Here is a 21,289-nt window from a genome sequence, read left to right as displayed (position 1 = left end):
TCAAAGCATCTGAATATCTTTTCCAAGGCCTTCATGGCTGCTCTGCTGAGTGCTGTGGCATATTTCTTGACTGCTTGTTCCTTTATTGTTGATGTTGGTCCTAAAAGGCAGAAGCCATCCACCACTTCAGTATCTTCATTGTCAGTTCTAACACTGGTTGTTCTACCTGTTGTCATTAGTTTGGTCTTCTTTGTATTTAATTTTAGTCCCATTTTTTCACTGTTCCTTGACTTTTATTACTACAGCTTGCAGATCCTTGCATTTTCAGATAACCACTCTCTTGGTTTGTTGTATGTTAAGACATCAGCCAGTTTCATTTGTATATCTAGTATAACATTTTTTTCCATGTCATTCTTGTAGCCTGTCATTTTTAAATCCACTTTCAGATCAGTCTCAGTCTTGCCTACTATAACTTGTTCCTCTTCCATGACATCTTTTAAACACAGTCTATCTATAGAGGCAGACACTCTTAAAATTAACTTCTGGGTCCATTGTTCACAAATATCCTTCAATATGTCCAGTGTTAAAATATTTTGCTTTATTCTGTATTAGTAAGAATTTAAGTGTTCTTCTCCTTTAATTGTAATCTTCAGTTCCTTCTAGTTCCCTCTAGTGTCCAATTTTTAATTTTCTTATCTTATTATATTTTTTTACATAATTCAAAGCAAAAGCATTTTCCCATGAGAAGGATTCTTTATAATTAATTCCAAAATCTTATTTCAAATTCATCTGGACCCTTAGTCCATTTGTAACTTTCTAAAATCAAAGCTCTAATCACCCTTTTGCCGTCTGTTGCGAAAAAGAATATTTTTTAAAGTTCTTAAACTTGTAGCTAAAACGTCTTTCACTAAGGATTGAAGGAAACTCACCCGATGCTGTCAAACTTGTCAGTCCAAAGATTCCTAATAGCTGAAAAGCAGTTAATAAGCAACTTCCAAAAGTGATTAGAATAGGAAGTATGCGAACTTAGCGTCTTTTCAAAGGTGCCGACTGTGCTTTGAGCAAAAAGGCAGTTATTCCCTCGTCTCCCAGAGCTCTAAACCCGCCAGAGACTGCTGTCTTGTGGTCTTCTCATGAGGAGCAGCTGTCTGGGGCACTTGTGGGCAATATCAAGTCCTCTCCTTGTCCAGAGAAGAATTATCGAAGAGCCGGTCTGCTCGCCGGCTCTTCATTCCGCTGTGGTCGTCAGCTCTGCTTTTCATGCAGCCATCTTCAGACTGCCATTTCTTCCCCGGAAGTCTTTGTTTTTCATGTCCTGAGTAATAAATGGTGTGATCTTCTGTCCAATCCCAGTCCATCTCAATTCACTGATGCTTAAGATATCCATTTTTATTTTATTTATTTATTTATTTATTAAATTTAGATGCCACCCATCTCCCCCAGAGAGTAACTCTGGGTGGCTTACAATTAAAATCCAAAACAATAAAAACAATAAAAATATAAACATCCATATTAAAATTAGCTAATAACAAGTCTATATAAAAAGATTATATACAATTCAAGATGGTGAGGGGGAGCAGTACTGATCATCCCACCAGGCAATTCCAACAATGCGAGGCCGCATCTGGCCCCCAGGCCATCTGGCATAGCCAAGATTTCACATTCTTCCTGAAGGCCAGGAGAGTGGGGGCAGCCCGCACCTCAGGTGGCAAGCTGTTCCACAGGGCAGGGGCCATGGCAGAAAAGGCCCTGTTCCTAGATCCCGCCAGCTGGAATTCCTTGATTGGTGAGGTCCACAGCATGGCCCATCTGCTGGACCATATGGGGTGAGCAGATATAACGGGGGTGAGACGGCTCCTCAGATAACCTGGTACTGTGCCATGAAGGGCTTTAAAGGTGATAACCCACGCAATTGCTACTCGTTTCATTTCATCTCCACTGCGTTGAGCTTTCTCGTGTTCATGCTTCTTATGCTCCATGTTCCTACTGTATTTCTGTCTTTGCAGCTTCAGATTTTCTTTTCTAGTACAGCAACACCAGCAACTAGACGTCCCAAAGGCTTTATTCTAGCCACGTCATAAACAGCATCGGTACCCTGAAAGACCCTCAGCTCTTCCTCAGTAGCATGTTGAGTGCCATCTGACCTGAGGGACCCATCATCTGGCACTATATAGTCAATCACTTTATGTTTTCTATCCCTTGGTTTTTGAGAGCAAGAGAGTGCGCACGAGAGAGATCCATTATAGTATTTTAACAACACTTTTTGAAAAACTCAGATGCACACCAAGTGATCTATATGGGTGCTGAGGGGGGATATCTCTGCATGTGTGATTCAACAAGTGCAAAGTATTTGGGAAGATCTTCAGTGAAAGTATGCTGGGCTGCATTTTCAACTTAATAGCTTAAAATCCATTTGATTATGAGTACGTTCTTCATCTTCCCTATCAGAATCCATGGAAAGTCAGCAATCTTATCTGGATGATAGCCTTACTTATGGGTCTGCACAATAAAGCAGAAATTCAGGGTTTAGCCTTAGCTCAGTGACGTATTATTTGATTAATCTTTTTGTGTATCATTTGATGAATGTACTCCAGACCGTCGTATACAGTAGTTGCAGCATACAGTAAGAAGTAGGTAATCTGTTAACGGAAAATGGGATTGTCTCATTAATGGCTCTGTTGTACTGTGTCTTCTGGGACCATGCCTACCTTCATCCTCTAAATGACATCACTTGGCAGCGTACTGACCTTTTACAACCGCAGTAGTGTGGCAAGACGCAAATGCAAAGGGCTCATGTCTAGGATTACTGGCAACTGAAGGTTCCTTGGAGTAATGCTGTAATCTTGAATTGACTTTTGCTTATGAAAGGTTGTGCTACAACTAATTGGCTCATTCCACAAACCTTTTTGTTTTTTTTTAACTTTTGTAATTCCAGAGATTTTGTAATCAAGAATTATCAGAGTTACAGCACCTGTTATGATCTTGGCTTGACCCATTTCATGTTAAGCCAGCACACCTGTTACAGAGATGAGGATTTAGAAATTGTGTTATTCAATCCAATCCAGTCCAATTTTTATTTACAGCCAAAAGCCCAAATAGCAAGTTACACATACAATCTAAAATTTGGCATTAGGTAAGATGGTTTAACAAGTAAAATTTTCATAAATATTACATAATACACTTAAACCCCAACTCATTGATTTATTACTAAAAAACCTTGCTTTAATAGCTAAAAATTTGGCTGTTACCTCTGTAATTTTAGGATTTTCATCTGCAAGTAAAATTTTAACATACTCAGAATTACCTCTTCCTGGTTTTAATGTTAAAATAGGCCAGATAACTTCCTGTCAAAGGCTCTTTTAAAATTCACAGTGCAATAAAATATGACCCACCATTTCGATAATGGATTTTCAAATAGGAAAACCTCTTATTAGAATTACTCAATACATGATTACCACAGCAAGACTTCTTTATGCACAATTTTGGAAAACCCAGACACTACCAACAATACAAGAATGGTTGTTAAAACTGATGGAAATGGCAGAAAATGATAAACTGACTTGCTTATTAAAAGAAAACTCAAATAACTATTACCTTAAAGAATGGAAACCATTGATGGACTATTTGCAAAATGCAGGTGGGGTGAAGCTTACATGGGGATTTGAAGATTAGATTATAAATGTAATGGGATATGTTTTGACAAAGCATTACTCCTACTTAATGTATTAAAAACTAGCACTTAGGATAGTCTTACTATTCCTAAGACCAGAGATAGATTGGAAGTTATCTATTTTTCATATCTTTTTTCTTTTTCTTTTACTTTATCTCACTTTTTCTTTTCCTTTTCTTCATAATTTGTATTTTCAATTTTCTTTTTCATTTCTAACTTTTAACTTTGTAACTTTAAAATTTCAATAAAATATTATTAAAATATATATATATTAATAATATTTTATTGAAATTTGATCCACCATTTCAAGGTCAGTACCATTACAGGGACAAAATCTTTGAGACATGGGGATTTTTTTTTTGAAATCTACCATACAGTATATTTGATGGTAACACATTTAATCTAGCTTTTGAAACGACTGTTCTATATTTACTTAAATATAAACTATTCAGATATTTAGGGAGCTGAGACGTCTATTCGCAATTGATTCCAAAAGGTTACAGGTCAACATGAAACTTTGGCTTTGAAACAGACTTGATCTGTTCTGCAGTCTCTCTGTTTCTCTTATTATGCCACTGGCTTCCATGTCAGAGCCAAACATCCCATTATTACATTTAGTGCTTGATTTGCTTGGTTAGTTTTTTTCCCTGATGGTTTGGCTAGCTGGTTTTTAGGTTTGCAGAATTGATGTTCAATTCACTGTATTCTGTAAAAATAGGATAATTTTTTTTATATAAATAGAATCCTTGAGTTCATATATTCTATCTGCCATTTCTACTCTTTTGAACGTAACAATTGCCCTTGCTTTAAAATGGTTAAAAACGAAGTGCTCAGCCTTAGTCATCCTATTTATATTAATTGACAGAATTAGATGATGGATCAGCTGAACAAAATGCAATTTCCGTTCCAAGTGAAATAACATTTCTTTGAGTTTTGGTAATTTATGAAAGCCGATTTATTGGGCACAGATTTAGGATTCCAGGGTATGTTAAAAACTTAGCAATGGCTTTCTTGCATTTATAGCTTCTGCGGATGACCATAGTTGGATCTCCTGGCACAAAAGGATATAAAGATTGTTTTGCATCAACAGTTATTTGAGTTTGACAAGCAGTTGTTTTTCTCCTCTTCTCACAAGGCTCAGTTATCATTTGGTTGGGGCTTATATTGTTGTTATTTTTATGATCTACAGTTAAAACCCGCTTTGCTTTCTTGCTTAGCTTCTTGGAGTATCTTTCTTTCTCTTCCTTTATATTGTTGTTAGATGCATCCATAATATCAAACAGTCTGTTAAATTTTAATTTCCCAGCTAATTTACTAGCTTTATAGTTCTTTATATTTGTACTTTTTTTTTCCAGCTGCCCTTGTTTCAATCTAAACTTTCTAAATAATTTCTTTGTATCAGAGTCATTTGAGTTTGAATGTTCTATCCTAGAACTCCGTGGTTTACTTATTAACTTTGGGCATTGTAAAAGTTTATGTCTTTGCTCTGGCCCTTTAGTTGTGTCCTATGTCTTCAGTTTTACCACTTGTTGATCCAATTTAGTGAGATTAAACAAAAGGTCCTTACATTCGGTTAAAAAAATCTTAATTAAAGAAAGTTCTGCATCCCATTTCATACTTAACGTATCACTTGATTCCCGCAATTGCTACAAACTATCCAACATTGAGTAGGAGATTGTCTGCTGTGAAACCATAGTTCTAAGACTGGTTGGTGACCATACACCGTCAAAAGATAAGTTCCTTTTATTTGTTCTCATAGTACCATCCTTTGTTCAAACTGTAGATGTTATCATTTCCTGGGATGAGTCCATAGCTGAGTTCACGTGGTCTGATTATCAGCAAGAGCAAGCTCTTCAGTAAGATTCACAACGGTTTCATTGATTTTTTGCTGAAGTAAGGGATGAGCATCTAAGGACCAGCCATGCAATGCTACTATGGCCTCAGTATCCTTGTTCAAGCTTTGACTATTGGCAGTCTCTTAAGAAATAAAATAATCAGTAATTTTTAATTGTCTTGGTTGTGAGTTACTTAACCCAACTTCCTGTATTACAGGTGGCAAACCAAGTTGTGCATAGCCTCTATGAGTGAGAACCATTATATTTAGTAAATTATAGCTCTATCTCTTTGTTTGACCATATACATGCAAAGCAACCATTATTAGTTCCCAGAGGCTTTGTAGACTTTGATCAGTGTTCTTCAATAGTACCTTAATATTTGTTCAAGTAACAACTAATGTCAGGATTAGAATGACTCCCTTGGCTTTCTTCTTACTAAAATAGTCTTTAATCACTTCTTTTGACCTAGAAGTGGCCAGAAATATTTAAAAAGTATTTTTCAAAGGAGTTATTGGGAGGTTCCACTTCTCACATTGCCATCTTAACCAGAAGTTCTGCATTATTGTTATTATTCTAGAGCTAATCTGGTTGATTGTGACTTTTTCTTTATGTGTTGTTTTTCTCCTTTTAATTGTAAGCCACCAAGTCGTTAAGGAATGGAAGCAATTAAATAAATATGTATGGAATGCTCCCCTGCGATGGGCTGGGAAGTTTTTCTAACCCGGATGAGAAGAGGGCCTTCCCCACGTAAGGCCCTCTGCCGTGGGCAAGGAACTTCATTGGTCTTCAGGGCCAGGAAGATGGGGAAGGATGCTGTGCCCCAAGAATGGAGGATGGCTTATCGCTGGCCCTCTTGGTAGGCAGAGGGGGTAAGGGGATTGGATTTGCTGGGAGGCATCCGCACTCCTCAGCAGATATTGGAGGGTGGGGTGGAGAGAGCGATGACTGACCCATCTTGGCTAAGCCAGCATTCTCCTAACATGGCGTGCTTCACAGGAACTGAGTGGAAGCTCTGGTACAAGCGGTAAACAGCCTGAGCCGTGATCTGTGCCACGTAGGCACCGGTCTGCATCCCAGAGATTCTCACAGAGGGGGTGAGGATTTGCAGGAGGGAACAGTCATCATTGTCAGGATTGGGGGGGGGGTCTGTAAGGATATAGGGAGCAAATGTCCAGAGTCCCTTCTTGCGGTTGGCGGCCATCTGGGTTGTACCTGCACGGCATGCGGGTGGGTGTGCAAGTGCCAATGACACCCTGCTTTGTCTTTGCAGTCGGTTGTCTGAAAACATGTGGAAGGCGAATGGGCCAGGTGACAAGCACAGTCTAGTTTCTTCGTTAGGCTAGCTCTAGAGTCCTTTAGCATACCACCCCTTTGACTGACAGCAGGGTGTCTGCAGCATATGCTAAAAGAAGATGGCAGCCGCAACAGTGTGCTTGAAGCTCTGCCCATTTTTAAGTGTGTTCCGTTGCGCGTTGTCTGTCTCTTGGTACCAGCTGGTCCAAGGACTTGCCCTGTGTGTTTGTTTGACTTGGAACTTTAACCAGCAGAGCTTCAGATGGTCACTGAATCTGAGCTATCAGCATTAGCGGGCACAACTGCCAGAGATTCGGAGGATGAGCTGAATTTCCAGGGATTCTCACAGAGGTGGTGATTTCCCTGCTGCTATTTGCAGGAGGGAACTATGATCATTGTCAGGATTTGGGGTGGGGGGGCATCTGTAAGGAGATATGGAATGAATCCTCAGAGTCTCTTGTTGTATTTGGACTCTGTGTGTGTGTCTGAGTGCTGATGACACCTTGCTTTGTCTTTGTAGTCACATGTTGTAGGTGGACTTGAAGCTTGGCTTGATGAATGGATCCAGGTTTGGGACCAGGTGAAAGAATGCACTTATAGCAACTGGATAAGTATTTGATTAAAGCAAAGAATGCTAATCTTGAATTACAATCAATTAATTGATGCAACAAATGTGTTTTTTCCTGAGCATCATTAGCAGGATGTACTAATTTGACCTTCCTGGCATGGTGACAAGAAGAAGTTTTGCCAGTTTCAAAAGTCTCTGTTCAGTCAGGTTGCTCACTACATAGATCCACCAAGGTGGTTTTCTTGGCAACGGCATAGCAATGGTTTGGCATGTCCATCTTCTTAGATGTTTGATTACTTCCCCATGTAATCTACAGCCCCAGGGCTGCCTCGATTGGTACAAGCCTAATGTTGACATGGAAGTCTGCCTTGATGAAGCCAGGCGTTGCGTAGAACTCCAAGTTGACCTAAACGTATACCTAAGCTTGCTGTGCTTTTAATCTATCTATAATATGAGGTAAAGGTAGCTTTGATCCCCCAGACAAATTAGTGTATGATAGCATCTATATATTATAGGTCCCTGTTTCTGGGAGCGCCAGTATGCTAACAAGCAGACTTTCTAGACATGGAATATAGTTGTGCAATGCAGAAGGCAACAGGGGAGTCCAGAACGTTTAAATTAATCATAGGAGGGGGCAAAACACTTTCTGCTGGTATTTTGATACTATATATAGAAAAGATGAAAAAAAGTCATTTGCATTTCCGGCGTTGTGAAAATAAGCTTTCTAAATGTTAGTATGTAACTATTCTAAGCTTTTAAACATATTATTAATTTTTTTTAAAAAAGCAACATATCTTCATGTTCCATTACAAAAACATATTGCGTGTTATAACCTTCCATTTTTAGAGGAGATTTACATTTTTTTTTATAATGTACTTAGTAACAGTAAAAGGCACTATCATTTCTTAACGCCACAGCATTCCCAGAACGCAAAACAGTCCTGATGCCGCGAGCATTTGGTGTGGAAGGCTTTACATGGAGCCCAAAGACGGATATACTGTATTTATTACGTTTTATTTTTATTACATGGAGTTTTAAGTCTGTCGTTTGTACTCTAATGTTGTTTTATAATTTTATGAAGCTATCCAGAGTCATTTGAAGTGGAATGGCCTAGAAATTTTAATCCATCAACAAATAAGATCATCTTTCTTTAATTACGTGATTTCTATGGCCCTTAATCTCACAGGAGTGACCTTGGGTGGTGTTCAAAGATCAAAATGCAGAAACCAGGGCTCACCCCTGTCACAGGAAAACGCATCAACAGCAGCAGAGCCCAACCATAAAAAGTGGCACAGAAGTTCTGTGGTTATGATTTTTCTAATGTTGAAAGATACTTTATCATAAGCATCTAATCGCTTTCAATTCTTAAAGCTGAGGATAAAGAAATGGACGCAAAGTAAAAACTAGAACTTTGAAAATCGAAAACCGTCATAAGAATGAACTTTCCATAGCACATTTTCTCCATGGCTCCCAAGCACTAGCTGCTGCTTGAGTGTTTGTACTATTCTTTGATCACTGGAAATTGTTGCGTGTACCACTATCTGTTCAAATTTTTATTTTTTATTTATATATCAAATTTGTCACTGTCCATCTCATTAAAAAATTACTCTGGGCGGTTTACAGAGAAGCTAACATCAATTAAAAGTACAATATAAAATGAGACTGAATAAATAGAAAAGAAACATAATCCAAGAATAGATGTTAAATTGGCAGTAGCTTGGGGAGCGTCATCAAGGCGCCAGCCACCCCCAGGAATGGGTGAGATTCTTGTCACCCCACGCAAGGTGGCAGAGCCAGGCCTTTAATTCCTTCCGGAAGGCCGGGAGGGCAGGGGCCTGCTGCACTTCTGGGGGGAGAACGTTCCAAAGGGCGGGGGCCACGGCGGAGAAGGCTCTCCTCCTGGGCCCCGCCAACCGACGTTCTCTCACTGACCGGGTCCACAACTGCCCTCTCTGCCTGACTGGGTGGGACGGGTTGAGGGGATGGGGGTGAGATGGTCCCTCAGGTAACCTGGCCCCACGCCATGCAGGGCTTTAAAGGTGATAACCCACACCTTGAATTGGACCCAGAAGCAAACCGGCACCCAATGCAGCTCCCGCAGCAAAGGAGTTCCATCCTAGGGGCACCTAATATCATCCGTGCGGCTGCATTTTGAACCAGCGGTAGCTTCCAGATACGCTTCAAGGGTAGCCCCATGTAGAGCGCATTGCAGTAGTCTAACCGGGAGATGACCAGGGCGTGAGTGACTGACCAGAGAGCCTCCTGATCCAAGAAGGGGCATAACTGGCACACCAACTGAAGGTGGGCAAAGGCCCTCCTGGCCACGACTGCCACCTGCTCTTCGAGCAGGAGTCGTGAGTCCAGGAGGCCCCCCAGGTTATGCACCGGGTCTGTTCAGGGCAGTGCAACCCCGTCCAAAACCAAAGATGGTAAGTTTTTGGATATCGAGGGGCCTCCAACCCACAGCCACTCCATCTTACGAGGGTTCAGCTGCAGCCTGTTGTTCCCCATCCAGACCCCCACAGCCTCCAGGCACCACAAAAGGGTGGTCACGGCATCACACAAGGCACCCGGGATGGAGATATGTAACTGGGAATCATCTGCATATTGATGATCTCTCATCCCATGGTGGTGGATGATCTCACCCAGCGGTTTCATGTAGATGTTAAAAAGGAGCAGAGAGAGTACCGAACCCCCACAATGGAGGGGCCATGGGCTGGACCTCTCGCGCCGACTCAACACCAATTGGGATTGACCTTGGAGGAAGGAAGAGAACCAGCACAAAACTGTGCCACCCACTCCCAACTCCCTAAGTCGACCCAAAAGGATACCATGGTCGATAGTATCGAAAGCTGCTGAGAGGTCAAGAAGAGCAAGGATGGATACACTACCCCTATCCCACTCCCTCCAGAGATCATCCATGTGTGATGAATGCCATTTCCATCCTATATCTGGGCCTGAAACCTGACTGATAAGGGTCCAGATAATCCATTTCCTCCAGGATCCTCCGGAGCTGCAATGCCACCACCTTCTCAACCACCTTCCCTAAGAAGGGTAGGTGGGAGACTGGGTGAAAATTGTTCAATACGGTGGGAACCAGTGATGGTTTCTTAAGGAGGGGATGTACCAGTGCCTCTTTAAAGGCAACTGGGAACGCTCCCTCCCTCAAGGATGAATTCACCATCGCCTGGAGCCATCCACATGTCATCTCCTGAGTAATTTTAACCAGCCAGGAGGGACATGGATCTAGTTGACAGGTGGTGACATTGACCATCCAGAGAACCCTGTCCACTTCCTCAGGTGCAACAGGATCAGACTGTTCCCAGATAACAGGTTAAGTCCATACCCTGGGCATCTCTACAGACCATGCCTCACACTTGGCATCCAGCTGGAACCGGATCCTAGCAATTTTATCCTCCAGATGCCCAGAAAACTCCTCTGTGTGGCCCTGTAGATGAGTCAATGGGCCCCCCTTACCCAGAAGGGATTGGGTGATCTTAAACAGAGCCGCTGGGCGGCATTCTGTGGATGCAATAAGAGTGGAGAAATATTGACGTTTCGCCACTTTTACCGCCACAAGGTAGGCCTTAATAGCGGTTCTAGCTTGTGTTCAGTCAGATTCAGTCCTTGTTTTCCTCCAGCGGCATTCTAGATGCCTCTTAATCCTTTTCAAGACCCTCAACTCCTCCGTAAACCACAAGGAGTGTCAGGTTTGATGGGTCAAGAGAGGCCGCACAGGCGCAATCTTGTCCAAAGCCTTGGCCACTCTCCTATTCCAGGTAGCAGCCAAGGCTTCCACTGGACCATATAGCAAACTCTCGGGTATAACCCCCAGCTCTCTTTGGAACCCCATTGGGTCCATCAGTCGCTAGGGGTGGACCAGTTGAATGGTCCCCACCTCCTTGTGGAGGAGGGTAGCATAAGAGAACCTCAAGGCCACCAGGACATGATCTGACCATGACAAGGGAGAGAGATGTAATTTCTCCTTCAGATCACATTGCCACTGTTCTGACAAGAAAACCAAGTCTGCTGTGAGGCCACTGTCCTGAGCTGGGTCACGGATCATCTGGGACAGGCTCATGGCAGCCATGGTACCCATGAACTCCCAAGCTGCCTCTGAGTCATGCCCCAGGGATGGTGGGTTGAAGTCCCCCAGGACCATAAGTCTGGGGAACTCCACTGCCAGCCCCGAGATGGCCTCCAGCAGCTACGCAGCAGGGAGGCTGGTATAGCAACAACACTCCCAACTGTTCTCGCAAGCCCAACTTCAAGAACTAGGTCTCACAACCAGCCACTTCTGGAGCAGCACTCCTGAACGCCCACAGAGATTCACGGATGACAACCGCTACCCCTCCTCCCCTACTCTGGGGTCTCAGTTGGTGCCAAACCATAAACCCAGCTGGGCACATTTCTGAAAGGGGCACCCCCTTCAGGGCCCAGCCAGGTCTCAGTAATGTGCACCAAGTTAGCCTGCACCTCAGTGATCAAATCACATATAAGGGGGGGCTTTGTTGTTGACTGACCTGGTTTTGTCTATTGTTTTTTTTATTAGTCTCTTAACTCTTTTTCTTGGAAACCATATTCCAAAGGTCTAAACTTGCCTTGCCATGTGATGGAGCATATGCACAGGAGTCAATCTTGCTTAAATTTAGTTAAACATATACATAGTCAGTTTTCCCATTGCTGTGCATTCTCCAATTTTGGTCTCCCAATTTTGAATTATCAGCAAAGTTTGACTTTTCCAATGTTGGGCCAAACTAGTTCTTGCTGCTGTCAGCAGATCTCTTAGTAGATTGTGATACTTTCCATTCTAGAATTATTCCTCATAACAACATTCGTGGATTCGATTCAAATTTTAAGATTTTCTGAATCTAAAACATACACGAGCAGGATTGATTGGCTGCTTGACAGGACTCTCTCCTTAGATAGGTGTAGATGTTCAAAAGTGTTAAGCATATTTGATGAACAGAAGCTGTGCCTCAAAAGGCTAGCCTGGGTTTTACAGTCGGAAGAACACCAACATGACTTAGCAAATTGATCATACAGGTGCATTGCGCATTGAAGGGCTGTTGCAAAGGATGTTCCAGAAGATTTGAACATTGAGTGGTGCGATTTTGTGTATCTTCCTGCTAGATCCTGCCACCAAGAGCTTGGAAGTGAAGAACACCATGTCTCTGGTTAGCGCTTACTACAGTGGGAAGTCAATCCTTATTACAGGAGCCACCGGGTTTTTGGGCAAAGTCCTGATCGAAAAGCTTCTCCGCTGCTGCCACGATCTGAAAGCCATCTACGTGCTTGTGCGGCCCAAAGCTGGACATCCCATGCAAACTCGAGTGGAGAATCTGCTGAAATGCAAGGTAGGGAACTCAAAGGTGGGCAGAAACGGGCAGCAGCTGCTCAGGGTTTGCCGAGCTGGCAAGAGTCACTGCGCTCCTGTGTGTTCGGTGCTGTGATGAGGAAGTGTGTGTGTCCTTAGTCCCAGAGAGGCAGATATGAGGTTTATGCATTTTATTTATTAAGCACACTTCTAGCCCATCTTAATCAAAATGACTCTCGGTGGCTTATGTAGCATATAAAGTCAATTATTTTAAAAAGTCCACAGTCACACCTAAAGCAAAAAGAAACGAACTAATAACAGTGGTGAAAACAACAGTCAGCCCCAAACCCCAAGACATATAAAGCAATAAAGAGGAAGGAGAGGAAAGACTTCTGTCCTTTGTTCTTCTGGCTCCCTTTTCTGCTCCTCCAAAGTTTTTACTTCTCCTCCCTTGGCCAGCGGGCAGAGTGCTTCCGCCTTCTCTGTCTTCGCCTCTTGGCCACCTTCCTCGCCCGCTGCAGAATGCTGGCTCCCATGGGGGAACCGCCTTCTCTCCTCTGGGCTGGAAGGGCGCTTGCCTCATCTCTGCCCCCCTCCAGCTTCCCAGCTGCCACCTCCCTCCCTTCCCATTGCCTTCTTGCTCAGCAGGGCTTCGCTTTGACGGCTGGCCTTTGGGCTGGTGCTGGGCTGCCACCTGGTGCTCCGCCACCCGGGTTTTCTGCAGCCACGAAACATTCTCTAACAGCAGGTCCCTGTTTCTTTTCACCGGGTGGCCATCTTCAGGTCTGCTTCCTCCTGGCAGTGCCTGTGGCTGCACAGCTTCTACGTGGGTATCCTTTCTTCTCGCCTCTATGCTCAGCATTTGAAAACGAGGAAGGCAGGGGCCCAGGGGCTGGCAACGTGCCAGGCAGCTCATCCTCCCACAGCCACCAGCCCCACAAGAGAGCCTGCTCTGGTTCTTGGAAAGATCACTTACAAACACAGATTGACTTGAGTGGCCCCCAAGACTCAGTGTAGTTACCTCCTTTAACAAGGAAGATGTTAGATTTGGGCAATGTGTGTTTGTCTGGTGTAGATAGAAACCCCCCCCCCTTGAAATAGCAGATATGTTGTAACTTGAAGGTTTAATGTCATCATTTGACTTTTCAGTAATTTTGGTGGTTTGCTCCATCCTTTGACCCACAATCTCACTGTTAGATTATTGTATCACATGGATTTGCCCATTGGGACAACATGGAAGTTTCAGTTTACACACTACTAACTCATACAGACAGGTGGGATCGTATTCCTTTGATTGTGAATGCCCCTAGCTGTTGCTGTTTCTGCGTTCCTATACAACTAAATGGTCTGGGAGCCCAATCTCTGGACTCTGGACTAGACTGTCCATGTTCTATGATCATAATGTATCTTCATTAGGGAATCACTGCAGGATGGGAGCAAGCAAGGTGGCTTCCGCCATGAGGATCCCTGACGGTGGAACTCCTTCCACCCAGTAGCCTAACCAATGCAAGGCTGAAACCTTTGGGGCATCAGGTCAGCAGCCTCTCCGTACGAACATTTTTAACTTGCTTCTCAAGGCATTTCCTTCGCTATCTCTGAACTGATGGGCAGGTTTTGACTCTCTTTGGTGGTTTCCTTTTAATTGGGACGTTTAATTTAGTCTTGTCCCATCTTGCCTTGTTGTGCCATCTTGCCAAGGAGCTACGTGGACCTATTAACGTGGCAAAGGGGAAGCAGAAAAAGTTAAAAACAAACAAACAACGCATTGCAAACATTTCTTGTCTTTGTGGTTATCCATTAATGCAGTGTTGTCCAAAGTTGGCCACTTTAAGATGAGTGGACTTCAACTCCCAGAATTCCCCAGCCAGCCATGCTGGCTGGGGAATTCTGGGAGTTGAAGTCCACTCATCTTAAAGTGGCCAACTTTGGACAACACTGCATTAATCCATTGTTCAGAACTGCCTGCCTCATAATCGCTCCTGTAGCAGTCACCCGGGCCTGTCTCCAGAGGTGTCCTGGGATACCGAAGCACTATCATTTAAATAGTTTTACTCTGAATTCCTCTGAGATTTTTTGTTCCTTTTTTTGTTTTTTCAAATTAGGTATGTGGATATGGATGGATATTTATGTTCCCTGGGCAAATTTTATTCAGAATCTGTTTTATTAAGAATTGTAAGATATAGACAATTGCACATACACGGAATTGCTAGCAAATTCTCCAGCCATGAGTACTTGTAATATTAAACGAGGACACTGTCCTGGTTTCCTAATAATATTAAGTATTCTAAGTCATGCAGTTTATATTTAATTTTTATTTTTCATCGTTTGGTCCGGCTTTACAGCAGTTCCTCTGCCACTCTTGGCTCTTTGGACACCTAACCTGTTCTCCGCAGCAGCCCCCTCCTCTGGAAGAGCCCGCCCCCTGAAGCGCACATGCCACCCACCCTCATGGCTTTTGGGAGCTGGTGGAAATGTGGTCTTTCCTCTGGGCCTGTCTCACACATACACACACACACATGCAAATACACGCCACAGGTTCCTTTTCTAGGGATCTTTGGAGAAAGTAGTTTATCTGTGTTGGAGAAAAAACATAGGTGTTGTCTCCATTGTTTTTCTCCAGACAGGTAGAACAGAGGTGAACATGGGATGATTTCATGGGGGACGTGTAATTTTTTTTTCATTGCTATTTCCTTTTTCCAAAGTATTGGTGTTCCAATCCAATATGAGGGCTGGGACGCCTCACCGTTGGTCTTTTAAGTGCTTTTAAGTACCCTAGATGATCAGTTTGTGATTGCTGAGAACCACAGAGATGACCTTGAAGTAGGAATGCGACAGCTGTTAGCAAAGCACACCCAAGAAAGGAAGGAGATGCTGGAAATAAACATGAGTGCTGAAATCATCCATTCCACCCCTTACAAGTTCTGAAATGTTCCCCAAAAGGGATCCTGGTGTTGCCACTTGTGAAGTATAGCCCTTGATGATCTGCACCAAGCCTGCACCAACCTCAAGCTGATGATCATGGCATAAGCCTGTCCTCATTATAATTGAAAACCTCAGCATTGCTTCACTAACCATAACTTTCCCAGACAGGTGTAGCCTTTGCCACTGTGAATTTACATGTTATAATGTGCTCAGGGCTGGGCTATCCTAGGACTTGGTCTGGCATAGAATCCTGCAGATTGGGCATTCGGCCAGGCAGAAGTTCCACTTCTGCTGAAGCAACTGCCAGTTAACTGCTCGTGGACAGAAGGTTTGGCAGGAGGCCTAGCAGATCACGCTGGCTGTTACAGACCTGGATGATGAGCCCTTCAGAGTATGCCATGCCTGACAAGAGTGCTACCTTGGAGATACTCACAGGCAGCCATCTCCCTGGCAGCCCCTGCTCTTGGGGATGTATCGCCCACCACCCCTGGAACTCACAAGACACCTACCATCTTGTCTTAGGTGCCATCCGAAGCCTTATGTCTTCACTCCGACCTCTAGTCTGATCCAGCAGATTGTTTTTTCTCCATTATAGAAGTGCTTCCAGATTAGGAATAAAGCTGCTATCGATCGATCAATCGATCGATCTATCACTTATATAGCTGCCCATCTCACACAAAGTGATTCTGGGCAGCGTACAAACATTAAGATTATTACACACTCTCTTGAGGCATGGGGAGAAAGAGTCCAGGAACTGTCATCTAGTAATTAATATGTGGTTTGTTCATCTTTTCTTTGATTGCAGAAAGAGTGTTTTGTTTTCCTCACAGCAACAAAAGGGGAGCCTATTTCCCAGAGTTGATGCCTTTACGATACTGGCAAGGTTAATGAGCCCAGCCAGAAAGCTGTGAGAAACAAGAATAATTCCTTCAGAAAATGCTTAAGGAATGAAAATCAAAGGGAAAATAGTAAAAACAACTATAAATGTCCTTCAGGTCAAGATAAAATGGGTCAGAATTTTTATAACATCTCAGTGTCTCCTTGAACAAGGGTAATTCTTTTTCGGTACAGATATTAATCCCTTTTCCTTCCAAAGCTGGATGATTTAGCACTCCTCAAAATGTAAACCAATTGCTTAGAATCCAAGTAATCATAGATTATATGACACTGACAAAAGTTTTAAATCATCTTTTCCCAAACTAGTATTCTCCAAATAGATTGCATGGCAGTTAGGGGGACAACAACAGATGGGGAAGGGGCATTAATTGATAAACTATTATCATGAGAAACATATCTTTAAATTATCAGGGGATAGGCTTGGAGATGATATCTACTAAACCAGTAGATATGTACAGCAGTAAAATAATAAGTCAAACACAGCTGTAGTCCAATAGACTTGTATTTCAATGAGCAAAGATATATACAATAGGCAATGGTCAATTAAACAGTCCAAGGTCATACACTTACAATTCAGTCCAATGTAGCACTTCAACCACAGTACTTCCTCTCCAAACATCCCCCAACCACTTTGCTTGGGGAACAGCCTACTGTTATACGTAGGCTATCCAATCACAGAGTGCCAGCTCCACCTTTTCTCACCTGAGATGTGTTTTACTGTGATACTACACTCTTTAAAGGAAACACTTATGGTGAATACCTTAACACCCCTCCTTTCCTTTATGGAGATAAACACACATTTTATTTTACAGGTACGTACATTAGTATATACATATATACATTCAGATAATGCTTTTGATTTGTAATCTTGATATGAGGTCTTGGTGTTTCTTAACACCTAATGGTTTTGTGAATCCATCGGCTAACATATCCTCAGACGGACAATAAATGAGTTGAATAAACTCTCTATTAACAGCCTCTCTTACGTTCTCGTAACGAATTGCTACATGTTTTGTTCTAGCCTTCAGTCGTTCTGAGGTAGCCATTTTTATACATGCTTGGCTATCTTCGTAAACTTTTATAGGATATTGTATACTTATTCCTATATATTTCAGTAGTTTTTCTACCAAATGAGTTCTGTACACAAATCTGACAATGCACAATACTCTGCTTCGGCACTTGACATAGCCACTAGACTTTGCTGAATGGACTTCCATCCAATTGGTATATTTGCTAACAATATCACCATCCCTGTTGTGGGTTTTCTTGAATACATGTCAGCACCCCAATCGGAATCCACATATGCCTTTAAGATAGGCTCACCTGTAGGTTTTAATTTTGAACTATTATCATGAGAAACATATCTTTAAATCCCATTCAACAGGGGCTTAACTCATACCATTCCAGTTTTCTTACACTCCAAAGTAAGTTTATTGTTTTGTAGCACAGAGAAGCTAAAGACATAGCAGAAATGCAAATAATTATCCTTTTGGCTCAAAACAGATGTGAGTTGTAGAGGATGATGAGATGGTGAGGAACATAAAGAATGGCAAGATAAAAAGAGCTGTGGTTTTCAGCTACTGTAATTAGTTGCTGATGGCATGAATAAAGTGGATAAGGAGAAGCTGTTTACCTCTTCCCAAAATATTGGAACCAGAGGTCACACAATGAAATTGACTCCTGGAAGAATCAGGAAAGACAAAAGGAAGTCAAAGTCATAGTAGTGAACTTTGAAATTCTCTACGATGAGGTGTGGGACTGTCTCCCAGCTTTGCTGGCTTCAAAAAAGGATTGGGCCAATTCATGGAAGTCATGGGGATTAATGGCTAGTAGCGTTGTGTAATGGTAGGTGGGAATGACCTTGGGAGACAGGAGGAAGAGCCAGAGTAGGCAACAGTCAGCCAAGAGGCAGTTGAGCCTGCAAAAGGAATGGGGGCTGGGCAAACACCTCAGAAAGGACCCTCTCTAGTTTCTTGGACTGTAAAGGCAAGGGAGGTGGAAGGCAGATATACTTTCAGACTTGCAAGAATCTGTTAAGGTAACCTTACAGTAAAGATAGAGCTAGTACTTTTGAGTTGCTTCTTCTCTGGACTACCTCACAAGGCTAACACCTTGCTGGCAGTGGAGCCACCTCAGAAGGTCATCTGCTGGGAGACTAGTGGGCTTCCTTCTGCAGTTGGTGGACTATTAGCATGAATAGGTTAATTGATGCCAACCATAGGAAGACAGACTGAAAGGGGTAGAGCAACATGCAGGGTCCCCATCTCAAATATGAAGAACTTTCTTATATCATCTAAATGCTATCTGGTACAATTTGAATAACATATATTACTAAATCTAACATTAAAACTTGACAATGATATCACAATTCTCACCATGGGAAATAGTAGAATATTTGCTAAGATAACCAAATAGAAACCATGTTAATGTAAGGTATTTAATCGAGATTATGCTGTGAAGTGAGTAGTAACAGCCATTAATGTGAATAAAGCTATCAATACATGGAAAATAGGAAAATAGAATAAAATAAAAATAAAAAGGACTAATGAGACATGCAAATTTGGCAGTCACTCTTCATTGCAGCTCCCATGTGTACCCGCAGGAAATAAAAAATTTGAGAGAACTTGAGAAGTCTTGGAGATTCCTGTCATTGACCTCAAAAGAAATGGAAAGAAATTGAAATATTTTCCTCTGCAGCAGAAAGGTCACCATATATTCTTTTCCTTCAAAGTTTGCTATGACTTGCTACAAGTCTATTCCAGAGCATTTTAAAGCAGGAAGGCAAACACGGCACAAGCCTTGCCCTTGAAGGTCCAAATTCCTCTCTGTTCATCTTCCCTTTTGCAGGAGGGCTGTCCTTCCTTGTTCCTTCCTCACTTGTGTCAGCAAGTAGCAATGCTTACCTGAGGGGGGGAACTGAGAGGAACCCCCTTCAACTCCCTGCCAAGCGCGAGTCCTGGCAGACCATTGATCTGTGTTTTTTAATAAGGCATTCTGGAAATCAATTACCATGTAACTTGTCCTGCTGGTTCCGTTGTTCTGAATTCAACTTTTCCCCAGGTTTTGATATTGTTCTGAGAGAATACAATTACGGTCTTTTGAAAGTAAGACAAATAATTAGGTATTAATTATCAAAGTTGGGGGACAGGTGCCCAAAGCTCATGTATTCTTCAGTTGATTCATATCTTTGAAAAGTTTGCTCAGCAGTCATTTTGGCTCTAACTGGTGGCACTTGACGTTGCTATTAAAACTGTAAGATGAATTAATTCCTGGTGGATTGCAACATCAGGAACCTGAGCATTTTCCTTCTTTTGATGAGTGAATGTTGTCTGTTGCGCTCTAGTTGTTTGATAGAGTCCGCGAAGAATGGCCCAACTTCCATGAGAAGATTAAGCCCGTGGGTGCTGATCTCACCCAGCCAAACCTGGCCATCTCTCCCGAAGACACCAAGGAGCTGCTCTCTGAGATCAACGTGATCTTCCATTGTGCTGCAACTGTTCGATTTGACGAGCCCCTGAAGTATGTTCTCCTTGCTTTCTCCTCAGATTTATGGCAGGCCTCAGACCTGTCCTCAAGACATTCTCAGAGGGAAAAATGAGTTGCAAAGAAATAGAGCGACGTTTTATCTGAAAACTCTTTCTATCCAATACCTTTAGAGAAGAATTTTTTTTAAAGTACATTGCCGATATTTTATTCGTGTAGTTCTTCAAACCTGGGGAGCTAATAGACACAGTCCTGGAGGTTCAAGGGCTGTAATTCCAGTTTTGCTCATCAGCAGCCTCCAAATAAATGGAAACAGAAGATATGGCTTTTAGGAACAATGGGGGGAGCTCTGAGTCTCCCACTGCCAAAAGGCAAACGTCCCTGAAAATCAGGGTCCCGGGACTTGGATGGAGTTTGTCTCCACTGTGGGCTGAGGCAGGTTGATGGCACTGTTGTGTCTCATTTTGTCAACTCTTTTGTATATTCAACCAAGCCACGGTCCTTTCCAATTCTACTACCAGAGACCCCTGATAAGATGGTGTGAGTTGCACCTGTGGTCTTCTCCACACCAAGTGAGATACTACTGAACTAATTCTGTGCAGTGAGGAGAGATTCCCAAATGCCCTCCAGGATCTCATCCACGAGGCCTGTTCACCGTAGTTCTTTCACTGGAGAAAATCCAGAAGTGCAGGTTTCCCTGTGTTGTGTTCCTCTTCAGCGCCTGAAGCAGCTCTCGGAGGAGCAAAGAAGATCGGTTTGGACCTGCTCTCGCCCCAGCTGGACCTCATCCTAGCTCTTTCTGCTTTCTTGAGCAGGGACGCCCTTCTCCTGAATGTCATGGGCACCCAGCAGCTCCTGGTGCTGGCCCACCAGATGAAGAATCTCGAAGCCCTCATCCACATTTCAACTGCCTATGCAAACTGTAATCAGAGGCACATAGAGGAGGCCTTCTATCCTGTTCCTGTGGAGCCAAAGAAACTTTTTGACATGGTGACGTAAGTAATGAAAGCAACCCTTCCTCCTTTGTGATGCAAGAGTATTTTCGAAGGAATACTTATTGCCTCATCATATGCACTTTCTTCCAAATGACAGCTGATTTGTGATGGTGAAATCCCACAAGTGTGCAATGTTTGTGTGGATGTCCCATAAGAAGAATCTATTTTGTGATCCTTTTTGACACAGTACTCAGTCTTCCTCCTGGTAAATGGTAATGAGATGGGGGAGATTCACAAGAGAGGGAGGGAGGGAGGGAGGGAGGGATAATAATTAACTCCAGCAGTTGTATATACACATCTGATGTATTTGAGACAATTCTTCAGAGGGGAAAAATGTTATTCTGAAACATCTGCTTTTTATACTGAAGT

General features: G+C 42.7%; 1 protein-coding gene across 2 annotated transcripts in view; it reads left to right on the top strand.

Annotated features, from left to right (window-relative positions):
• LOC103048366 (fatty acyl-CoA reductase 1-like) overlaps window positions 1–21,289 on the top strand; it is a 58,306-nt gene that overhangs the window by 15,729 nt on the left and 21,288 nt on the right. For both annotated transcript variants that reach the window (XM_088145612.1, XM_088145561.1), the window contains exons 2-4: window positions 12,440–12,663; window positions 19,786–19,961; window positions 20,741–20,920. In XM_088145612.1, the coding sequence (XP_088001738.1) occupies window positions 12,475–12,663; window positions 19,786–19,961; window positions 20,741–20,920 (545 nt within the window). In that variant the 5' untranslated portion in view covers window positions 12,440–12,474. The remainder of the gene's footprint in view (window positions 1–12,439; window positions 12,664–19,785; window positions 19,962–20,740; window positions 20,921–21,289) is intronic.

The sequence above is a fragment of the Python bivittatus genome, unplaced genomic scaffold (genome assembly GCF_059951505.1).
Source record: "Python bivittatus isolate LINGU-HERP-01145 unplaced genomic scaffold, Pbiv_v1 ctg000010_np1212, whole genome shotgun sequence".
Classification (NCBI taxonomy): Eukaryota; Metazoa; Chordata; class Lepidosauria; order Squamata; family Pythonidae; genus Python; species Python bivittatus.
This window is presented reverse-complemented; position numbering and strand designations above follow the sequence as displayed.